Below are 19161 nucleotides of genomic sequence, written 5' to 3'. Positions count from 1 at the left end.
CTGTCAAAGTAGTTTTGTCTTAACTAAACCCTTATCTTACGGACTGCTATGCATTTTGTATCTAGCAAAGAGAGCAGACTCAATTTTAGAAATAAAAACAGAAAATGCTGGAAACGCTCAGCAGGTCAGGTAGTATCTAATGGAAAGGAAAACATAGGGTTAACATTTCAGGTCAATGACCTTTCATCAAAACTGGAATCTGTGACAAATGAACAGCTTATATAAGCAGGTACAGAACCAGGGAAAAGAATCACAGAATCTTACTGCACAGAAGGAGGCCATTCGGCCCATCATGCCTGTGCCAGCTCTTTGAAAGAGCTATCCAATTAGTCCCACTCCCCCATAGCCCTGCAAATATTTCCTTTGCAAGTATTTATCCGATTCGAATCTGATTCCACCGCCCTTTCAGGTGCAGGTAAAGAAAGAAAGGAGAGGTCTGCGATTGGGTGATGGGGAAGAAGATGATCAAATGACAGAAGTGATGCTGGTGCGAGGCAAAAAGAGGTGATGAGAGAAATTGGAGAAACAAAAGATGTGTCCAGAGGATGTGTGAATGGTTACAGCAGAATAGCAGACGGGGAGGAAAACCTGGAAAATCAGGCAAAGTGGAAAAGACTCCCGTGGCCCAGGAATGTGGCGGAAGAAAAACGCAAGTAGACTCCAGGGTTGCGGACCACCCCGCCGACTGAAGACCAATAGGAGACCCCCATCCCAGGCACCAGCCCACACCTCCCCCGATCCCTGTAATTCTATTGCACCCATCCAACATTACCAGCACGTGCTGTCTGAGAGAAAATGGGAGTGGTGGTTATGGTCTGAAGTCATTAACAGCAATGTTATGGCCAGGGGGCTATGAAGTGCCTAGTGGTAGGATGAAGTGCTGTTCCTCGAGCTTGCAATGAACGTCATTGGAACAGTGTAGGAGGCTGAGGACAGAGAGGTCAGAGTGGGAGTGGGGCAGAGAACTAAAGTGGCAAGCAACTGGAAGCTCAGACGTCACACTTGTGGACTGAACTGAGGTATTCAGCAAAGTGATCACCCAATCTGCGTTTGGTCTCCCCAGTGTAGAGGAGGCCGCATCGTGAGCAGCGAATACAGTGTACTAAGTTGGAAAAAGTACAAGTAAATCTCTGTTTCACCTGGAAAGAGTGTTTGGGGCCCTGGACTATGGGGGTGGAGGTGAAAGGGCAGGTGTACATCCCAAGCTTTTACGGGAAAGTGCCCGGGGAAGGAGAACAGGTGATGGAAGAATGGACCATGGTGTCATGGGGGGGGGGGGGGGCGGGAAACAGTCCCTTTGGAATGTTGAAAGGTGAGGGGAGGGGAAGATGTGTTTGGTACCGGGATCGTGCTGGAGGTGGTGGAAATGACAGGAAGATCTGTCGAATGCGGAGGCAGGTGGGGTGCAAGGTGAGGACAAGGGAGACCCTATCATGGTTCTGGGTGGGGGGGGAACAGAGAAGGGGCGAAGACAGAAGTGAGACATGGGACAGACACAGTTGAGGGCCCTGTCTACCACAGTGGCGGGGGGGGGGGGGCGGAAATCCTGGCTGTGGATAAAGGAGCACATTTCAGTAGCTCTGGTGGGGAATGTGGCATTGTCTACAGTCCATAACTGCTTGAAACCCTTGCTTTTTTGTAACATTAAACATCAGATATCTGGAAGACCCAATGTCTATGTAATAGACAGAAGAAATATCTCCCTTCCCCCCCCCCATAAAGAAATGAACAGGTGGAAGAAGCTGGGAATTGGGAACCATGTGTTCAGTCAGGATGAATGTCCTTACCTCATCTGTACTTGGATGCAGAAGTTCCAAAATCTCGATGAATGCACCTCAAACTCTTTGTGGAAGGGGACCACAGAAATACCTAACTATCTGGTGTCACCTTTGATTCAGTGGTAGCACTCTTGCCTCTGAGTCAGATTATGGGTTCATGCCCCATACCAGAGATTTAAGCCCATAATGTAGGCCGATAATTCAGTGCAGTATTGAGGGAGTGTTTCACCTGTTGGAGGTTCTAATTTTCAGGTAAGACAATAAATGGAGGGCCTTACTGTCTGCTCAAGATGAATGTAAAAGATCACGTGATAATATTTGAAGAAGAGCACCGTAGTTCTCTTGATGTTCCGGCCAACATTTATCCCTCAACATCACTAAATCAGATTATCTGGATACTCATCGCATCGCTGTTTGTGGGACCTTGCTGTGTGCAAATTGGTCGCCGCGTTTGCCTACAACACGCCAATGACTATCCTTCCGGGGTGGGGGGCAGAAGAAAGTGGAGTTGGGGTCGAAGATCAGCCATGATCTTATTGAATGGCGAAGCAGGCTTGAGGGGCCATATAGTCTACTCCTGCTTCCAGTTCTTATGTTTTTATGTTCTATGGTTGTGAAGCATTTTGGAATATCCTGAGAACACGAAAGGTGCTATATAAATGCAAACAGTTTCTTTCCTTCTTCTTTGTTAATCTCCCCAAGAAAGAGACAAAGCTCCCCAAATATCAGATAGCATTACTCTGCTGTGCGAGAAATATGAACTCAGCATAAAATCTGTTGCTGATCAAACCAGGAAATGCTGGTTTTGATTTACTTTCACGGTCTTTCATTAATTTGGAGCCAATTTGCTAGTCTGATACTCTGGTTAACTGGCCACTGGGAATTAAACCAATTCACCCATTTCCCTAGTTTCTATCGCCATCAAAAAATAAATGATTTACAGTTACTTCACACTCAATGTAACAAGGTAATGGCACAATGGACTAGAAAGTAGCAAATCCTAGACCACAATCTTTTTACAAAAAAGGGAGCAAGGGATGAATTCTCAAAGTACAGATCAGTGAGCCTTAACTCCATTGTGGGGAAAACATTCAAGACTATGATAAGGGTTAACATTAGGGATTATCTCTTATCTGCTGGTCAGACTCCAGTAGATGGCACAACTTGACACAGCCCCCCTGGTGAAACAAAGATGGCAAACGCAAGTGTCTTCAGATGTGCCTGGGTTGGAGAAGGTTTTTGCTGGACCGATTGTGGGTGGACGCTAGAGAGATAAAGTGCAAGTGTGCCTTTCTTCCTCTGTCTGAGCTCCTCTATATACTCCAAATCCAAGACAGCCAATGTCAGGCCAATGGAATGCCTATGCTGAGCAGTGTGATCGGAGCTGAGGTGAGCAGCAACAATGTAATGGCTGCAGATCTATGCAAAATGAACAGTGTACTGCAAAAAAACCAGTAGCAAACTGCAGGGGGAAAAAAAACTATTGTGCAAAGAGTAATGCAGAAACAATAACATGGCAAGTCAACAAAAAAAAAGCAGCACGGAAGTAAGTTCCCCAAAAAACTGGTCAGCCCCAATTTTAAGAATAGATGCTCTGCAGGGGAAAGCATGGAAGCCACTGGGCACCCATATTAAAAAGGCAAACAGTGGACAAAGAGTGGACCAGCGAGGAAACGCTGGGGAATTTGTGAGGGTCCTATTAATATGTATATAAATACATTTTCGGGGCTTTAATGAAGCCAGCATGTGCCTGGCCTCAATAAAACTTTTAACATCTTCTCTTGCCAAATCAGGAGTACGGCACTGTGTTCAGAACTAGCAGTCTGATTCTGCATTGCTCGTGTGCTGGGTGCAAGGGGGTTGCTCCCTGAGTGCAACGTCAGGCGATCAGCCACGGAGATACTGAGAGATGTAAAATTCCAGCAAGAAGGTTGTGGCCCACAACTTTGTCCAAACACCAAGAAAAACAGATATGTATAAATATATGTACACGCAGCAATGTAATACGATCGATTATTCCGATCCAATCAGTGAGGACGACAAAATTCATCAAATTAAAATGCTTTTTCAAATACTTCAGACAGATCACGTGCTACGTTTTGCACCAGGGTTTTTTTTTCTTAAAAGTAGAACAATTGCAATTTAAAAATAAATCAACCGCATCTGTTTTTTGGGGAAATCATGTTAATTATTAGTAGGTTCACCATTGCATTGTTCTGAAGAATGTTTCCATATTAGATTGACAGTTTTTGAAAAATGCTAACGTGTTCAGTATTCTTCCACAGTCATCATTGCTGCAAAATCTTTGTACAGGATAATATTTTTATCTGGATCCACAGCAGCCGACAGCATCTCTTCTATCTCCTCTTGTGTAAATGGCTCCCCTTTGGAATGAAAGAATAACACTATCACTTCATTTCTCACTCTTCCTAAGGAACAGAATTCTTTTTTAAAATCACATCATTCATGGGAATGGCCAATTTAAATGGTCAATATGAAGCTCGAAGAAACAACTTCATGGCCATTATCGGCACAAAATGTAAACGCACGCGGCAGCTGTGAATGTATCCTAGAACAGGAATAAAAAAAAACAATGACGCGCAGGTACCCACCTCGAATGTGAAACCAAACATGAAGTGGGAAGGAAGGCCGAGTCCAAATACAGTTAAACTTAACTGCAACACCGTTATTACAATAACAATAATAAATATTTGTGCCAGTTTTGTCTGAAGTTGTACTGAAGCTGTGATGGGTGCTCAAATCCTCGATAAAAACAACTGACAATCCCCTCCTGTTTTTACTTTAATATTCATTCTCGGGATATGGGCGTCGTTGGCAAGGCCATCATTTATTGCCCATCCCTCGTTGCCCTTGAGAAGGTGGTGGTGGGCCTTCTTCCTGAACCACTGCAGACCATGTGCTGAAGGTGCACCCAAGCATGCTGTTAGGTAGGGAGTTCCAGGATTATGACCCAGCGACAATGAAGGAATGGCAATATATGTCCAAGTGGGGGTGGTGTGCGCCTTGGAGGTGATGGTGTTCCCATGCACCTGCTGCTCTTGTCCTTCTGGACAGTAGAGGTCACGGGTTTGGGAGGTGCTGTCCATGAAGCCTTGTCGAGTTGCTGCAGTGCATCCTGTAAATAGTACACACTGCAGCCACAGAGGACTGGAGGGACTGGATGTTTTAGGTATGTTTATAATAAACACACCTGTATGTAATTAAAATATATATAAACATTATTTTCAACACTTTTTTTGTACATTACTATGAACTCTTTAATAATAAATGGAGCAAAAACAAATAAAATCCAATTTGTACAGGTATTAATGCATTTTTAAGGAGCAGATATACTGATGCATCTTTACTGCACTGATAAAAAAAATCCTGCATTCACAGTGTCTTTCACATTCTCAGGATGTCCCAAAATACTTCACAGCCAATTAATTACTTTTAAAGTGTAGTCACGGTTGTTGTGTAGGCAAACAAGGCAGACAATTTGCGTACAGGAAGATTCCACAAACAGCGTGGTAAATGATCAGTTAATCTGTTGCTGGTGGTGTTGGTTGAGGGATACATATTGACCAGGAGACCAAGAGAACTACCATGCTTTTTTTTATAGTGCCATGAGATCTTTTACATCCCATGGGATGGGCAAACAGGGCAAATGCTTCACATTAAGTATTCCTGGCATGATTTCGCTGTACCTAGAATAAAACATACTGCGATGTCAGTAACCTGTGTGAGCACTTTGATCTGAAACAGACACAATATATTCAGCATATGCACATGTACTTTCACTGCTCTGGAAAGTATCTTTCTGTCAGACAGTTTTAACAGAGAACAGGCTTTTATAAGCAGTATATTCTGCACTGTGAAGATCTGAGAACTTTCAAGTCAATGTATCCTACATATGTGAACACAGTTACTATCTCTCAGCTTGTTTGGTTTCCTACTGATATGTTTGCTGATACTTCTGCTCAAATTGCTTTTGCAATAAATTACAATTTTAAATTTAAATCTTAAATTGCATTAAAGAAATATGTAAGTAATTAATACAGAGGTTCAGATTTCCATTTGTGATTTATGCATATCATGATTGAATACATTAATGCACAGTGTTCCCCACTGCAAATAGGCAAAGTAATTGGAGCGCCCAGATCAGTTGCATCCTTGCATACATTATTAAGGGGTATGTGCGGACTTTTGCCCATGAAAGAGCTGTTCCCACCCTTTACAATTACTGCTAACTGTATAGGCGGTTTAGACATCCTAACAGGGAGGGAAGAGTGCCGAAAGATACAGAGCCTGATTTCATACCTAACTGTAAGAGCTATGAAGACACTCCTGAGGTTGGCAGGAACTCACATGAAATGGATAAATGGTTTGACCCTGATGCCAGAGTTGGAAAAACTACTGTAGTCTGTCTGAAAATGAGTGCTTGTGGGATCTCAAAACCTGCAGTTTGGATTTCTCTACTTTTAATACAAATTTTAGCCTCCACTGGCTCAGTTGGTTACGGCAATGAGTAGCCAAGCCACTCAGCCCAGGAAGGTTTCAGATTCGATCCCTGGTTACGCGCTGATCAGAGGCAGTCGGAGTGTTACCATTGGTCTCGGTGCTCCTGTGTGAAGGGAAACATCATCAGACAGCATTTCCACTTGTTATTGCCATCTAGTGACCCCATACTGGAAGTATGTATGATTATGAATCAGATTAGGACAGGATTGGATTTGACTATGACGTCCCCCACAGTGGAATAGCTTGCCAACGTTTACCATCGAGGCTCACATAAGAAGAGTGGTCGCTGGAGTGGGGTATCAGAGTATGCCCAGTACCGTGCAATTGTACGCTGGTGAGGAATTAATGCCCCGCGGAGGGAAATCTTGCAAAAGAGAGAAAAAAAAATTATACTTCCTCCCAAATGCGGCAAGTATTCAATGGACAGTGCTTTTTGCAAATTAGAGAGCGAGCACAAGAGAGAGCTCTATTGCTTAACTATAGTTATACATAGGTGTTGAAGCATCAGAAACGCACTTTGTGAAACCCCGAGTCCTAATGGGAATCCAAATGGAAGTACACTGTACTAGATACTAACAACTTATTCCTTGGATGCGGAACCTGAGCTACTTCTCAAGTGTGAATGTGATTATGTTGAAATTTGGATCCTTGCAGTACACTGTGCTTGGCTAGCTCCTTACGATTTGTGCCAATGAAATCGTTTTGAATTTGTTTTCGGGCTGTGTGTTCAAATGCCACTGGTCACAAATCAGGCCCAGTCTTGCAGACTTTGTCAGAACCACAAAATACCAAGAATAAAATCCTTTCCATTCCTTGTTTACAGGCACCTAATTTAATATCGAGCTTTGAAACTATGTCCCACTTTCAGTCTTCTTAAGAATGATCTAAAGGGATGATTCCCTTGAAGTCCGAGAATAATAACCCATGAGTAGGGTAGTTCAGTTGAATGATCTGCCTGACCAAAGCTTCTGAGGAGATGCTCCTCAAGTGGTTAGTGACGTTACAAGCAGCCGCCCACTCTGGTTTTGTTGGTTGGATTAAAGAGATGAGATTATCACTATGCCTAATTTTAAATGCATCCTGTCGATTGTGCCTTGGCCTTGGAACGAGGGCTGGAAGGAATCCTGTCTTGGCCTGTGGAGCAGGGGATTTGAACCGTTGGGATTAGATTTGCCCATATAAACCATGCCTCGCAATAGCCTTGAGGTTCCTGCCATTCTGGTGCCAGTGCAGAGGATCGGTGCCAAGATTGACTCCACTGATATACCTCGAGGCTCTCCAGACCTTTTCTGCTTGGTGATAAGAATTTCTTTTCAGATTCTGAGGAGGAATCCACGCCCATTGAACATGTTGCGTGTTGATGACAGAGAAGGTACCATGTAAATGTTCTACCAGCTAAAAAAATGCTTGTTGACAATTGAACAGAGTATGAAGCCGCATAGGCATAACGTAAAATAATAAACTGATCTTGGAACACTTGACCTACTCCATGTCAGCAAAGGGGTGACTGAAACTAGAGCATATCAGCGAAGAAAATGGGTATAAAGCACAGGAAAGGAAAATTACAAGGCGATGCCCTAATATTAACACTGTCAGAAATAACTTAAAGGGTATAGTTCTTATGATTCACCCTGTTGGAGAAGGGCTTTTTTTTAAAAAGTGGTATAGGGAGCATGTGAAAAAAAACAGGGGGAAAAGAAAGAAAAAAGAATGCTACAGAGCACCAGTAGAATTCCCATAATAAATGGCTGCATTTGCTCCCTCTCCACCCTCCCAACTATGTAGTAGTGAAACTATACAATCAAAAAGGTACACATTTGAAGGCTGAAATACAAATGATGCTGGTAAAAGCTAATGCCTGCACAACTACTGAATCACTAAAAGGGAAAGCAAATCTTCAATGCAGATTGTGAGACAAGCATCAGTCGAAGGAAGACCAGAAAAAAAACGCCACCTGGTTTGAAATTTTGAGGTCTGAATTGCTTTTCCTAATTCCATAATAAATAAATATGCTGTTCACCACACAACTTCAAGTAATTATGCTCCACAAAATCATATTCTTATACAGGGAAGCTGAGAGATACACGAGCCAGATTCTAATCAGTGCTTGGTTGTCTTAAGGTGGTAGATCTCATTCAGTTTCAATGGAACATGTCAATTGAAGATAGTCAAGCGATGATTAGAATCAGGGTGCAGAACATTTCTCCGATAATTGGCAGAATGGTATTCATGTACTTGATAAATTAGCTTTGCTCTATTGCTAAATGACAAGCACCAGAATTAATGAAGGGAAAGAGAGAAGAGCTCTCTTTATAAAAGCTAGAGATGCAATTATGAATGTCTAATTTTAAAAAGACACTATGAGGATTACATAAATAAATTAGTGCATTATTTAAAAGAGAACACATGGGGCATGATTTTGACCCCGAGCCGGGAAGAGGGCGGGGGGGGGGGGTCAAATTGCAGACGGGAAACTCAGGAGTACGGGTTTCCCGGACGTCCTTACAATTTTGATGTAGGGACGTCCTTTATTTTTTTTTGGTCGGTTTGCTGTCTGACTGACTGGCCTGATTGACAGGTTGGGAGAGCAGCCAGGGAGAGGACGTGTTCAGGTAAGTCTTCAGGTAAGTCTTTGATTATATGGATTGGGGGGGGGGGGGGGGGTGGTGGCGTGGTGGCATGGGGGCACTGGTGGGCATGGGAGTCATGGGGGGAGGGATGGGATTGGGGGTCCGCGATTGTTGGGGACTGGGTTCGTGATTGGGGAGCGGTCCGCGATCGTTGCGGAGACGTTGCAGGTAGGCTTGTTGGGTCTGGGGGAAACACCTGCTCCTCCAGGCCCACAATCTGTGCCAGAAAGGCACTTACCTGAAGTTTCGAGCCTTCTCGCCCCCTGTCGGCACTATCGGGCGGAGGGGAGGCACGATCTGAAAATGGGCTGCCCAAAAATCTCATTTGGAGGGAAAATCTACCCTAATCAATTATACCAGTATCAGCTTGGCTCACTCAGTACTGATAGAGTGCTACATTGTTGGAGGTAATGTATTTTTGATGAGAGATTAAAACCAGGCTCTATCTTTTCTTTTTATTCGTTCATGGGATGTGGGCGTCGCGGGCGAGGCCAGCATTTATTGCCCATCCCTAATTGCCCTTGAGAAGGTGGCGGTGAGCCGCCTTCTTGAACCGCTGCAGTACATGTGGTGAAGGTTCTCCCACAGTGCTGTTAGGTAGGGAGTTCCAGGATTTTGACCCAGCAACAATGCAGGAAAGGCAATATATTTCCAAGTCGGGATGGTGTGTGACTTGGAAGGGAACACTGAGGTGGTGTTGTTCCTATGTGCCTACTTCCCTTGTCCTTCTAGGTGGTAGAGGTCGCAGGTTTGGAAGGTGCTGTCGAAGAAGCCTCGAGTTGCTGCAGTGCATCCTGTAGATGGTACACACTGCAGCCACGGTGCGCCGGTGGTGAAGGGAGAGAACGTTTAGGGTGGTGGATGGGATGCCAATCAAGCGGGCTGCTTTGTCCTGGATGGTGTTGAGCTTCTTGAGTGCTGTTGGAGCTGCACTCATCCAGGCAAGTGGAGAGTAGTCCATCACACTCCTGACTTGTGCCTTGTAGATGGTGGAAAGGATCTGGGGAGTCAGGTGAGTCACTTGCCGCAGAATACCCAGCCTCTGACCTGCTCTTGTATGGCTGGTCCAGTTAAGTTTCTGGTCAATGGTGACCCCCCAGGATGTTGATGGTGGGGGATTCAGCGATGGTAATGACATTGAATGTCAAGGGGAGGTGGTTAGACTCTCTCTTATTGGAGATGGTCATTGCCTGGCACTTGTCTGGTGCGAATGTTACTTGCCACTTATCAGCCCCCTGGATGTTGTCCAGGTCTTTCTGCATGCGGGCATGGACTGCTTCATTATCTGAGGGATTGCGAAATGAACTGAGCACTGCAATCATCAGCAAACATCCCCATTTCTGACCTTATGATGGAGGGAAGGTTATTGATGAAGCAGCTGAAGATGGTTGGGCCTAGGACACTGCAGCAATGTCCTTGGGCTGAAATGATTGGCCTCCGACAACCAGTACCATCTTCCTTTGTGCTAGCTATGACTCCAGCCACTGGAGAGTTTTCCCCCTGATTCCCATTGACTTCAATTTTACTAGGGCTCCATGGTGCCACACTCGGTCATCTACTGGCTCACAACATAAAAGATTTCATGACACTATTTTAAGAGGAGCAGGGAATCCTGTCCTCAGCTAACAGCTCCAGCTTGTAACTCTCCTTTCCTGTGCTATATACCTCCAACAGATTAAGTGGTCATTCATCTCAGTTGCTGTTTGTGGGACCCTGCTGTGTGCAAATTGGCTGCTGTGTTGGCCTATATAACAACAGTGACTGCACTTCTAGTAAAACACTTTGGGACATCATGAGGATGTAATAAGGCACTATATAAACTAAAGTTCTTTTCTTTTATTAATTTCTACCAAAGTGTAAGCATGTATCCCTTTAAGGTTACAAATACTTGGTATTAAATAAACACTGGGTTAAGTTCACAGAGAAGTCAATTAAGAGCCTGCAGACATTCTGGATCTGGCATTAATGTTCCTGAGAATTCCTTTGTTTCTTTATGCTCTTCCAAGCATGACAGAAATTTGCATTAGACATATGAAGTATAATCGACTGGAAGAGTGCACCCATGTAAAGTTCTTATTAGCGGATCTTCCATGGCTTTGCCCAGAGTGAGTCAAAGGATTTTCTGTTTTATAACAATAGGGGTTTTATGCTATGTAACATACATTATATTATCAGGGCCACTAGTTTATAATGAACGAATAAGTTAAATTCTACTTTTATTGCATGGTGTTCTGGGAATTTAGGTCTTTTGGTGATTTAATTTTCCATAGAAACTGTGGCCTTAATTATTATTACCCATGTATTTAATTTTTATTTTTTTTACTTTTTTTAAAGTCAAGGATACTGAGGAAGATGGTAGGCAATACAGCGACTGGTGGTAGGTAGGAGTAGCAAGGAGGGAGGAATTGTGTGAATTAGGAGCAGTTATGCAGACTGCTGGGTTTTGGTAACATTGGTGGGTATGTTATGGGGTATGGCGGTATTGTGAAGGGGGAACTGGACCTTTCGTAGCAATAGGAGCAGAATATGAGATTTGATTTACTGGTGGATTACTGGGGTCTGGCTGTATTGTGGGAGGGGGCCTTGAGTTCTGGTAGCAATGGGGTAGAGTCGCGGGGAATCTGGCAGCATGGTGGGGCGGGGGGGGGGTGCAGTCTGGGAGCTGAGATTTTTGGTAGCACTGGCAGGTGGAATGAGGACCTAGTGGGTGATTCTTGGCAGCTAACCAGGGGGTGGGGCAGAAGGACTCCTCAATTTGACAGCAATGAGGAGAATAGGATATGGAAGCACTGAAAGGGTCACTGAGTTCAGTCAGCATTGGGAGCGGAAGGTGCTTGTGGGTAGCAGCATTGGCAGGGGTACTAGGGTCTGGAGCAGTGAGAGAGATCCCAGGGTGTGGTGGAGCAGAGGATACTCCCATGGTCTGAGAACAGTGGGAAGTGAAATCCTGTGCTATGGCAAGATGGTAGAGGGAGGGGCAGCGGCCTGTGTATTGAGGGTAGGTGTTGAGATCTGGTAACAGTGGTTGGGATTTGTCAGCACTGGGAATGGGGATTTTGGGGTCTGCCAATACTGAGGAGGGGGGGGGTGGAGTTGTGAGGTCTGGCAACAGTTGAAAATGATACTGTGAGGTCTGGAAACAGTGGGACAGCAGTCCACGTTAGGGAACACTGACAGAGCACTCGCAGGGGACTCAAGCATTGGGTCGGTCGGGCTCATGTGATACAGATGTAGTGGGAAGGGATGTCAGAGTCTGGGAGTATTGGGGCGGGGGAATCCGTGGGTATAGGATTGCATTGGAGAAGAGGGGTCTCATCCCTAGGAGCAGAGGGAGCGGTGTCAGAATGCAAGAATGATGAGGAAGGGGATCTGAGAGTCCAGGAGAAAGGGAGATGGGTCGGGGTCCAGCAGCACTGAACGGAGCATGGTCGGACATCATTAGAAACACCAGGAATCTGGCAGTGTTGGGGAGAGGGTGGAGTACCTGGCATTTTCTTGGTGTGAGGAGAAAGTTTCGTAAATTTGAGGGGGGATGAAGTGCAGAAGAATGAAGGCCAACAGCCTCAATCAATATCCCCGTGCGCCCCCCCCCCCCCACCCCCCATCCCCATTGCAGATGTTTTAAGATATTTTCAAAGCCCATTTACCAGCACTGAGCTGGAAACTGGCTCTTAGTTGATTAACGCTTAGGAGAGGGGATGGATTTAGGAATGTGGCCCGGCTGCAGTGTAAGCAGTCCAGCACTGCTGGCCCAAGAAGATGCTTGAATCACAAAAAGATGTTACTTTCTCTGGAGGCCAGTTTCCCAAAAGCAATCAATTGCTCGATAATCAATTGCTTTCGGGAAAATGACCTTTTCAGTTCCCCTTCCAAGCTCTTAGCGATGCCAAAGATGAACAGTCATCCCCTTGCGCTCAATGTTGCTCGGGCAAATAGAGAGGAAAATACGTCATATTCCATGGCGTCACAACACACCTGCCCCTCCCCCCAAAACCCCCAGAGTTTCTGACAGGGGCCATATGCATAACACACACACACACACAGATATATTACCTTCCTCAGTCAAATACTTTGTAAGTTCATCTTGGGTAAGATATCCTTTTTGATTTTGATCTAACACCTGGGAATTAAATGTAACAGTGACATTAAAAAGTTCATGTGTAAAATCAGAAATACTTAACGGAGACAGGTGTGCTTTAACTGCAGAGTACGTGTTACAATTTTCGGGTCTTGCCCTAGATATTTTCTCAGGTACTCCAGTAAGAGATATGAGCATCTTACGTTTAGGGGTGTGCCTGTGCCACCCAATATCCAACTATTGGAGAGTGCAGCCTAGGAGAGTAACTGGATCTGATCTGAACTGGATATTTTCTCGCGCACATGCCCCTACATGTACCTCTCTAATCTTTTTGAAGGAAAGCACTTGGTAAGATGAGGACAGGCATTAATTGTTCAGCTGCTTTATTTCACAGAACAAGTGAATACACAGAGTAACACTCAAAGCAAATTCCACTTACTTAGCTCAGCCTCACTTCTTTCCTTGAAAATGGGAGAAAAAAAAGTCATAAACCAAGTGCCCTGTCCCTTTTTTGTTTTTGGCAATACCTTTCTTTCAGACGACTTCTAATTGCAAAAACTGACCTACTGTATTTTTGGCCTCCACTTTTTTGTTTTATAGAGAATTACATAGAATTTACAGCACAGTAACAGGCCATTTGGCCCAACTGGTCTATGCCAGTGTTTCTGCTCCACACGAGCCTCCTCCCACCCTATCAGCCCCTTGTTGAAAACCTGCCTGCCTAAGTGGCTCTTTGTCCCTTTGTGTCCCGGGACAACGGGGGGGGGCTGAGATGCTGACTTCCTCCCTGTAGTAATTCGCCAGTAAACCGATCGTTAAAGCCTCCTCGTCCCGTGAAATAAAATTTTTAAAAGGGGCCATCTCCTGCCATTCTAGTGAATGGGTCTGGGATTAGACAGATGATTCTTATTGCGTCAGTTTGAAGCAGACTGTGAGCTGCGACATTGCACAAAATGGACTGTCTAGTTTCAGACCGTGGTTTCCCCCTTTTTAAACCCGTGTGAATTCACTTTGTTTCAAACAAAACAGTTAAGCACAACTCAATCCCCAAAATCCTTTCTTTGAAGAAAATAATGATCAGAAATCCCAAAAGATTTCAAAACATGGCAGGGGCTTTAGTACAAGTAACTTAAAATCCAACTATACCTCAAATGCCCGCAAAATAACATCCTCTGGTTGGGGTCTGTATCTATAAAACAAAATAGAGAAAAAAATCAGGTTAAAAAAGAACGAACTTGCATTTATATAGCGCCTTTCATGACCTCAGGACGTCCCAATGCGCTTTACAGCCACAAAGTACTTTTTGAAGTATAGTCGCTGTTGTAATGATGGACAATTATAATACAGGATGTCAGCCACAGGCATCATGAAAGTAGGAAGCCTGAAGGTGGTGTGGCTGTAATGCAGCACACCGTGGTGTGGTGTTAATCATTTTTACAATGATTTGGAGGAAGGAATTGTGGCCAAAGTTCCAAATTTGCAGATGATACCAAATCAGGAACAGTGGCAAAAGATGAATATCAATGCGCACAAATTCAAAAGGATCTTGACAAGCTCGATCAGTGGGCAGAGAAATAGCAGATGCAGTTTAATACAGGGATGTATAAGGTTATGAGGTATGGCAGAGGGAAGGTTGATGTTTGATTATGTGCTAAATGGGAATGTACTTTAGGTATCGGAGCAGAAGAAAAATTATGGCGTTTGACCGGGCAGGTCACTAAACATTGCCAGGCTGTCAAAAAAGCAAACAGAACATTGGGATGTATAGCAAGGAGTATGTCATATAAATCGAGAAAGGTCCTTTTAAAACTACATTTGGCCCTGGTGGGACCATGGGGTAGAAATTGATAGGCGTCTCGCCTGTTCTCCGGGTCCAAAATCGGCACCACAAAGTGGAATTTTGCAGTGCAACGTCTCGCGCTTGAAAGGTGCCACAAGTGCGCCCGACGCCATATTGGATCATGCACTCAATAGGCGTCCCTGGTGGCCACTTGAAACAAACGCAAGTATCATTAAAATAGGTTAAAAAGGGTCCTGCGCTAGAATCAGAACCCATTTGTTAAACTGGTGTCCGCACGTGCTCCTTGAGGCTTCCAAATCGGGAGGAAGAACAGGAGCAAGGAAGGCAGCAAAGACCTACACAGAGGGCACAGGAGGCTCTACAGTCTGCGGGTCTTCAGAAACAGAGGAGCAGTGTGTAAGGTGGCTGCGTTTCAACAGGGAAACAGTCACTTACCTATGCCACCTGTTGGAGCAAGAATGGGAGCATGTGGCAGTGAAGGTCACAGTGGCACTAACCTTTTATGCCTCTGGCTCCTTCCAAACTGCTTCTGGTGAGATCAGCAAGTTTGCCTTGCACAGAGCAATCTGGCATGTTATTAACGCACTGTTCACAAGCCGACAATAGTTCATTAGCTTCCCTACGGAGGCTGACAAACAGGAAGAAAGAGCACTGGGATTTGAACGCATTGCTTGATTCTTGCTGGTGCAGGGCATCATAGACTGCACGCAGGTACCCCTGCATGCTCCCCATCGCAAACCAACACTGTTTCTCAACAGGAAGGACTTCCATTCACTCAATGTTCAACTTGTTTGTGACATCATGCACGTCAGTGCCCAGTTTCCTGGCAGTAGTCATGACACTTTCACACTGTGCCAGTCCTCAATACCTCCTCTGGGCCACTCGGACCATCGGATGGCACAATGCCTGTGGGGAACAATGGTTAATCCCCTCACCAACTGGCTCACGACTCTGGTCGTGAAGCTGGGCACAGACGCGGCACGCCGATATAATCAAAGCCATACAACTACAATGGTTCTGATTCAGGATGCTAATGGTTTGCTCAAACAATGGTTCCACTGTCTGGACAGCTTGGGAGAGGTCCTTCAGTGCGGCCCCGAGCGAGCATCAAGATTCTTAATCATTTGCTACGTAATCCACAATCTTGGATTACAAGGGGGAGTTTCCTTGGAGCTTCCTGAGGAAAAAGAAATGGAGGAAGAAGATGAAGAAGGGTTCAAGGAACCGAAGGATGCAGAGGAAGACCATGAAAAGGCGCTATATAAATGCAAGTCCTTCTTTCTTTTAAAAGTTATTGTTCTAAGCCACAGCTATAATCCTGACTTCATTTTCAATTTAACCCAAGAAAAGTGTTGAGAATGTAACTAGGAGTTGAATCTTCTGGCATGAGTCATGATTACTGACCAGATGAGTTATCAGTTTTGACAGGTTACATGGATGATTGTCGGATTTGTCCTTTACAGGTTTTTCCATCTTGGGTAGCAGAAGTAGGACAAGCAGTTTACACCTATAGAATATTCGTGGTTCGGATTAAAGATCACTCTGTAGTCAGGAATACCTTGTTTATGATTAGTGGAGATACATGGTATCACTAAAAATAATGGTTGCATAAATGCACAAAAATAGTCCTTTAACTCATTTAAATATCTGGTTAAATTTTAAATTAGTAGGTGCAGTGCTGCAACAGAAGAAAAAAAAACTTTGTTTTTTCATTTGTTTAATTTTCCATTTTTTCAAAAGGGAAAGTATTACAGTGCATCTTGAAATGAATTGTTCCATAAACCTCTAATGTCACACAGATGCCTGCCTGCAGATGTACTAGAATTGGCTGACAGTACCATTATATACTGGGAGATGTAGCCCAAAGGTAATAAAACAAATCACACCGACTGCAATTTCTATCACTATCAATGGTCATCCTTAGGATGTAAGAGCTGTTCATTCTGTGCAATAAAACCCTCAATCTTTTCTGAATTACAATATCCTATCAGTCATCCTATCTTATAATCCTCAGCACCATAAATTTTCAAATGGGTTTTTCCTCATCCCTTGTTCCTCTTATGTTCTTGTTTAGCTATGTTTCATCACTGGTTAGAAATGGCAGGCATGAGTTTGTCAGAGAGCAAAACCCAATCCTCAAACCTATGCTCGAATGGTCATCAGAATTAGACAATGACAAATACTGCACCAGATACGACACAGATGTGAAAATGTAATCTACAAACCAATATCTTCAAATTAGGCACTTTGAACTTTTAAACTACATCTCGAGCTTCACTGTTGTGGTTTAAGATGGCATCCGAATCCCCAGAGTAAATTACAGCCTCATTAATCTCTGTCAAACAGTTTATAATTGGATATAGAATATAGGAGACTTAATAACCATTGTGGGGAGCATTTATTTGAATACAAAGGGTTACCTATATGTAGTCAATAAACACATTAATATCTCCATTAGAATAGCGAACAAATCAATTCCATATGAATGCATTAAAGGTTGATATTTGAAGAGTCTAATTTCAAATTACAAGAGAACATTTTAATTCAATCCCTCAGCTGGCCATCAAAAAAATAGTAGATATGTTAATTCAGCCACTGAGAAACACTACAGGGAAGTAGCAGCACAAGGGTCTGGAAAATGCAGCATACGAATGTGGTGTCACTAGTGACCAGGCTTATAATCACATGGGTGCCTCAAATTGATAGGGTTAAAAATCCCCTTATACACATACCCCGTTGCTCATTATTGTTTAAAAGGCCCAATTCTCCTTTAATTCCCTGTGCTTGCCAACCTATATTGGCTTCTGGTCCACCAACAGCACAATTTTAAAATTCTCATCCTCATGTTCAAATCCCTCCATGGCCTTGCCCCTCCCAATCTCGGTCACCACCTCCAGCCCTATAACCCTCCGAGATCACTGCATTCCTCCAACTCAGGCCCCGTGCATCCCCCACTTCCTTCACCCCACCATTGACAGCCGTGCCTTCAGCTGTCTTGGCCCTAAGTTCTGGAATTCCCTCCCATAAGAATATAAGAAATAGGAGCAGGAGGAGGCCATATGGCCCCTCGAGCCTGCTCCGCCATTCAATAATATCATGGCTGATCTTCAACCTCAACTCCAATTTCCCATCCGATCCTCATATCCCTTGATTCCCTTAGAGTCCAAAAATCTATCAATCTCAGCCTTGAATATACTCAACGACTGAGCATCCACAGCATCTACCCTGTCAAGCCCTCTCAGAATCTTCTATGTTTCAATGAGATCACCTCTCATTCTTCTAAACTCCAGAGAGTATAGGTCCATTCTACTCAATCTCTCCTCATAGGACAACTCTCTCATCCCAGGAATCAATCAAGTGAACCTTCGTTGCACCGCCTCAAAGGCAAGTATATCCTTCCTCAGGTAAGGAGACCAAAACTGTACATAGTACTCCAGGTGTGGTCTCACCAAGGCCCTGTACAATTGCAGCAAGACTTCCTTATTCTTGTACTCCAACCCCCTTACAATAAAGGCCACATACCATTTGCTTTCCTAATTGCTTGTTGTACCTGCATGTTAACTTTGTGTTTCTTGTACCAGGACACCCAAATCTCTCTGTACACCATTTAAAAAATATTCTGTTTTTCTATTCTTCCTACCAAAGTGAATAACCTCACATTTCCCCACATTATACTCCCCAAATCTCTTTGCCTCTCCTCCTTTGAGACACTGCTTAAAACCTACCTCTTTGACCAAGCGTTTGGTCACCTGCCCTAAAATAATTAACTCCTGGGACTGAATTTTCTGATCCATTTGCATAGGCATAGGTATTTCTCAGCAGTCGGTCACAACACAGCAATAGTTTTGCTGTATTATGCAAATCCTCTTTTTAAAAATAAACAATAAATTCATAGCTTTTTCTTTATAGTTTATGATTCCAAAAATTCAAGTTCATTGAATAATGCTGCTTGCTGCCTGTGCTTTGTTCTGTACATTATCTGTTTCATTGCACCATTTTTATTCCTTCATTGCCTTGGTGTCAATTTTTGTCTGATAACGCTCCTGTGAAGCACCTTGGGACGTTTTATTACGTTAAAGGTGCTGTGTAAATGCAAGTTGTTGTTGTTTGGAATGGAACACAATTTTTTTTTGTTATACCTCATCAATCACTTGACCACATTATTCCACAACAAGAACCTCACCAATACCTCAAAGCCTGCAATGAAGGCATTTTCAGTTTGGTTTTTAACTGTGATTAGCATGATTTTCACCTTATTGAGACTATATGGTTAAAAAGAGGAAAAACTACAGATGACAGAGAATGGGTGTAAGGCTGAAATTTAACCATGGATTCAGATTAACACCCATTAAC

General features: G+C 43.8%; 1 protein-coding gene across 2 annotated transcripts in view; it reads right to left on the bottom strand.

Moving 5' to 3' along the window:
* Nucleotides 1-3772: 3772 nt before the first annotated feature.
* Nucleotides 3773-19161, bottom strand: part of efcab2 (EF-hand calcium binding domain 2) — a 36615-nt gene continuing 21226 nt past the window's right edge. The window contains exons 5-7 of one of the 2 annotated variants that reach the window (XM_067988277.1): nucleotides 14154-14196; nucleotides 12983-13049; nucleotides 3773-4162 (exon numbers count right to left, since the gene is read on the bottom strand). In XM_067988277.1, coding sequence (XP_067844378.1) covers nucleotides 4047-4162; nucleotides 12983-13049; nucleotides 14154-14196 — 226 coding nt within the window. In that variant the 3' untranslated portion in view covers nucleotides 3773-4046. Of the gene's footprint in view, nucleotides 4163-5095; nucleotides 5486-12982; nucleotides 13050-14153; nucleotides 14197-19161 lie in introns of those variants that run through there. The other variant, XM_067988278.1, reaches the window with a different exon arrangement.

This window comes from Heptranchias perlo, chromosome 8 (assembly GCF_035084215.1).
Source record: "Heptranchias perlo isolate sHepPer1 chromosome 8, sHepPer1.hap1, whole genome shotgun sequence".
In the NCBI taxonomy this organism is placed as follows: Eukaryota; Metazoa; Chordata; class Chondrichthyes; order Hexanchiformes; family Hexanchidae; genus Heptranchias; species Heptranchias perlo.
Note: the sequence above shows the minus strand (reverse complement) of the source record. Positions and strands in the feature narration are given on the sequence as shown.